This window comes from Centruroides sculpturatus, unplaced genomic scaffold (genome assembly GCF_000671375.1).
Source record: "Centruroides sculpturatus isolate CEXI.00-Female unplaced genomic scaffold, Cexi_2.0 scaffold3015, whole genome shotgun sequence".
In the NCBI taxonomy this organism is placed as follows: Eukaryota; Metazoa; Arthropoda; class Arachnida; order Scorpiones; family Buthidae; genus Centruroides; species Centruroides sculpturatus.
Window position 1 is genome coordinate 8,129 of NW_019387340.1, and position 4,597 is coordinate 12,725.

General features: G+C 27.5%; 1 protein-coding gene across 1 annotated transcript in view; it reads left to right on the forward strand.

The window, feature by feature from the left end:
- LOC111616371 (glutamyl-tRNA(Gln) amidotransferase subunit A, mitochondrial-like) overlaps positions 1–4,174 on the forward strand; it is a gene marked incomplete at its 5' end in the record, with an annotated part of 9,047 nt that extends 4,873 nt beyond the window's left edge. Inside the window, 2 exons of the mRNA XM_023357782.1 lie at positions 1,273–1,465; positions 3,987–4,174. Coding sequence (XP_023213550.1) covers positions 1,273–1,465; positions 3,987–4,108 — 315 coding nt within the window. The remainder of the gene's footprint in view (positions 1–1,272; positions 1,466–3,986) is intronic.
- Positions 4,175–4,597: the final 423 nt, after the last annotated feature.

Here is a 4,597-nt window from a genome sequence, read left to right on the forward strand (position 1 = left end):
TTTTTTTACTTCTGATGGTCCATAAAACAAAGACAAGTGTAAATAACAAAATGAATTTATTGCCAAAAGTTAGGTACAAACATGGTTACTTTTTGACATAATTACCATGAAGATTGAGACATTTGTCTATCTGTGTACAAGCGTCATAGAATGTTGCTGCCAGTGATTTACATGGGCCTTAACGTTGTTTTGAAGATAGTCATTAGTCTCAAACCGCTACCCTGCTAGCCAAGTTTTTAGTTCAGGAAAAAGGTGGAAGTCTTCACACATTAAAGGTTTGAAGACTGTCACCTTTCACACTTCCACCAAGCTTGGAACTTTTTAAACATCCAGCGTATAGCCCCGATTTAGCACCAAATGACTTCCACCTTTTTCCTGAACTAAAAATGTGGTTTGGAGGGCAGAGGTTCGAGACTAAAGATGAGTTTCAAAACAACATTAAGGCCCATCTCAAGTCACTGGCGGCAACATTCTATGAACAGGAGATTTGAAAGCTTGTACACAGATAGACAAATGTCTCAATCTTCATGGTAATTATGTCAAAAAGTAACCATGTTTGTACTTAACTTTTGGCAATAAATTCATTTTGTTATTTACACTTGTCTTTGTTTTATGGACCATTAGAAGTTGAAAAAGACAGCCTACATACAATATCTTACATTTTTAAGATATATTTTTAATTGGTGTCTATTTGACCAATGAAATTGTGCCGTATCATTCGATTATCATGATAAACACGAAAATGGTAAGCTAAAATAACCAAACTGTTTATACATTTTTGTTTTAATATTTGTTATATCATAGTATTTGATTTATATAACTACAAGGTTATCTTATGTAAGGGTTTATCCCACCAAGTGACCAATCTAACAATCTAAAATTTTTTTCATCTACTGTACACAATTTAAAGAATTTTTAAAATGTGTTAGATTGGTTGCTTGGTGTGATAAACCCTTGCATAAGATAAAGTTTGTAATTATATAAATTAAATACTATAATATAATATAATAGAAGGGTTAAAGTACGAAATATTTAATCTAATAATCTTAATGTTTGTACAGTACTTATTTTTTGCCCAGGCAACACCAGGCTTACTCACTAGTATCTTAATATTTAAACAATATGAATTTATTAAAAAAGAAATTAATTTTTAATAAAATTAGTGAATGATGACATTATCATACGAAAATCATTAAAAAGATAAATTAAGTGATTGTAATAAGAAAAATGTTATATATTATTTAATTTTATTTTTTTATTTTTTATATGCAGGAATATCATTGTTTTGGTTTATCTAATGAAGTTGTTGAAATGTGGACAAGAATTGCTGATTTATTTGAAAAAAATGGAGCAATAGTTTCATCAGTTTCTTTGCCACATACTCAGTATTCTATTGTTTGTTATTCTATTCTTAATTCTTGTGAAGTTGCTTCAAATTTTGCTAGATATGATGGAATTGAATATGGTAAGGAAATTTTCAAATATAGTTTGATCATTTTTATTTAAAAATTTATTAAATTAACAGGATGTGAAAACTCAAAATTTTATCAAAGTAATATAATACTTTTAACATAATTGATTAATTATCATCATCATAATATTACATTCTGTACACATCTATATTAACCAAAAAGAGCAGTGCCAAAATATTTTCTTAGAAATAGACTTAAAATTTATAATTTCATAATTCAGATTTAAATAACTAGCATTTATTCTGTTGAAGTCTATTGAGGTCTGTTCAGGTACCAGTAAGTGTTACTTAGTGGTATTGGGTGCAATAGCCAAATATAAACATCTGTAAGCCTGATAGTCGTATTGAAGCCAAACAATTGCCAGATTACATTGGGCTATATTCCTGCTATTATTAATACATAAATACTAAGTAATTTTGCCTAAAGGTAGGCATTAGATGCCATTTCTTTGTAAATTTAATAAATATATTTAAATTAATATTTATTAAGTAATTTAGAAGGTTCTGGAAGAAAAGAATTGGCCTAGAATGGAACTTGAGCTGACAACTACTACTGTGTGGATGCATTGCCAGTTATGCTATCCAGACCTCTGTTCAATCTTTGCTTCCAGAATTATTAATTTAGATATAACCATACTGGTTACTCATGCCAGACCCTTCTAAATTAATTAATAAATATTAATTTAATTATAATTATTAAATTTAATAAGAGATGGCACATAATGCTTGCCTCTAAATCAAATTATTTATCATTTAATTATCAGTAGTAGTAGGAATACAGCCTGATCTAATCTGGCAATCTCTTGGAGCAATAGACTTAATAAAATTACTGGTATATAAGTTAGAAGGCATTGTTTCTCTATTGCATTTATATAGATGTAAATATAATTAATTAAAACAAAAACATAATACTGAGAGAGAGACTCTCCTAATGTTAATGGGTGTAAAATACTAATGCCTATTGAATAACAGTTTTTTTATCAAAACAAATGAATTTTATATGAAATGAATATTTTTAGATCAGTGTAGTAAATTAATTTTGTAATTTGATTTTGAAAGGCTACATAATTTAATTAATTTTTGTGATTTTAAATTTTATTTCACTTTAATAAAATTTTTAAAGGATTTTGTTTTAAAATTTCAGTAAAATAATTTAAGATTTTTTTTATGCTACATTGATATTGTCTTCAAATTTTTTATATTTTAACTAGAGAATTTTGCCCCTGACTGCCTACAGCAACTCAATTCCCTGCTTGTTTCACTAGTTGTTCCCAATATAACTTTTAATAACAAAAATCTCAATATGTATAACTTTATCTGTCTAATTCTGACTGAGGATTCATCAAAATTGAACATATAACAATCTTCAGAATGCAGAACAAAATTTTTTTTTTTTTGAATTGGTCAGAAACCACAATTGTTTTAAATGTGCCACAGAAAAATATTCCTTTTACATGGTTTGCTTCACTCACTTTCCTAATGGACTTGGCCCACTTGTTCCCAATATAAATTAGTCATAACAAAAATTTCATGATTCCCAATATCTCTTTCTGTTTTATTTTTTTATGAAGGAAAAAGTATCATGTCAGTTTTAAGCTAAGTATTTTATATAGACTTTAAAGAATTAAAAGCTAATGGCTTTTTTTCTTCAGTAACACATCACACAAGGAACAGTTGATTTATGTATTTTTTATTAAAGGAAATGCATTTCGGGTCTTAATGACCCCTCTTCAGTCCTTAGACTTTACAGAAAATGAGATAGATATGGGTTACATCATACGGAATAATACATATAATATTTTAACAAACTTTTTTAAAAAATAACTTATGTGGTTGATTGTTGGTTACAATTGACATTAGAGAGTATGTTGGGTAATTGACTTGGTAATCAGTTTACAGTACTAGGGTTGCTGCAGAGTTTGGATCATCTTTGAGTATGTGGTTGTGTTTGTAGAATGAAGTTGTATCTATATGGGAGAGCAGGGTAGATTCTCCAGATGGAGGCTATCTGGGGGAGGTGGGGTGGTATGGAATCACATGTGGATACTACCTGTTAGGGAGGAGGGGTTTCCAGATGCACTAATGGTTAGACTGTCATTTAAGTTCATTTTATAAGTTTTTATTTTCATGATTTCAAGGTGTTCATATAATTTCCTTTTTATATTATTTTTTTCTATTCTGAGCATTTTTAGATTATTAAGTGAGATTTCGCAACCTTCACTATTGCAATGTATGGCTACAGCAGAATTAGTGTAATTAAATTTAATAGCACGTGAATGTTCTTTTAGTCTGATTTTTAGGGTTATTTCAGTTTCACCTGTGTATTGGTAATTTGGTTGGCAGCTGCAGGATATTCTATATATGACATTATTTTGTTGATAGAAGTAAGAATAAAGTTTTTTCCATTCTAGAAGTGCTAAGAAAATATTAATTGTTATAGTAAATATATTCTTTTCTGATAGTTTTTTATTAAGAGGAAAAATTTTAAAAATTATATTATTTTGAAACATAATAGGACACAAAGCCAAGAATTATGCTTCCATGGCTGATTCTTATGCTGCTAGTAGACATGAAGGTTTTAGTGAAGTAGTTCGTGGAAGAATTCTTGCTGGTAATTATTTCTTATTAAAAGAGTGAGTATTATTATGATTTTTTTATATAGAAAAATAATAGTAAACTGATTTGTTTTAGAAAAAGGATACATAAATTTACATAAATAATCTAAATTTTTTTAATGGGATAATTAAGAAAACATTAATATTTTTCATGAATAACCACTTATTGAATTTGTTTATTATCAAAATTTAATAGAATTGTTACATAAAACACACTTTAGTATATATAAATTTGTTCTGTATGGTCTGGTGTAATTTAAAATTTAATAATTATTGTATAAAATACATTATTAATGAACATTTATGTTTCTGTTAAATCATTAGCAGATGAAGAAAGATTATTTAGCTTGTATTTCTTGTTTAATGTAATATATTTTGCAAACTTAAAGTAATTTTACAGCTGATTAAAAAAAATTAAAACTTAATATGATTATTTTCAAACATACTCTAATTAATATGGTGATTATCAAATTTCAAATGAATATAAAATATGAAGAGTATGTGAATATAA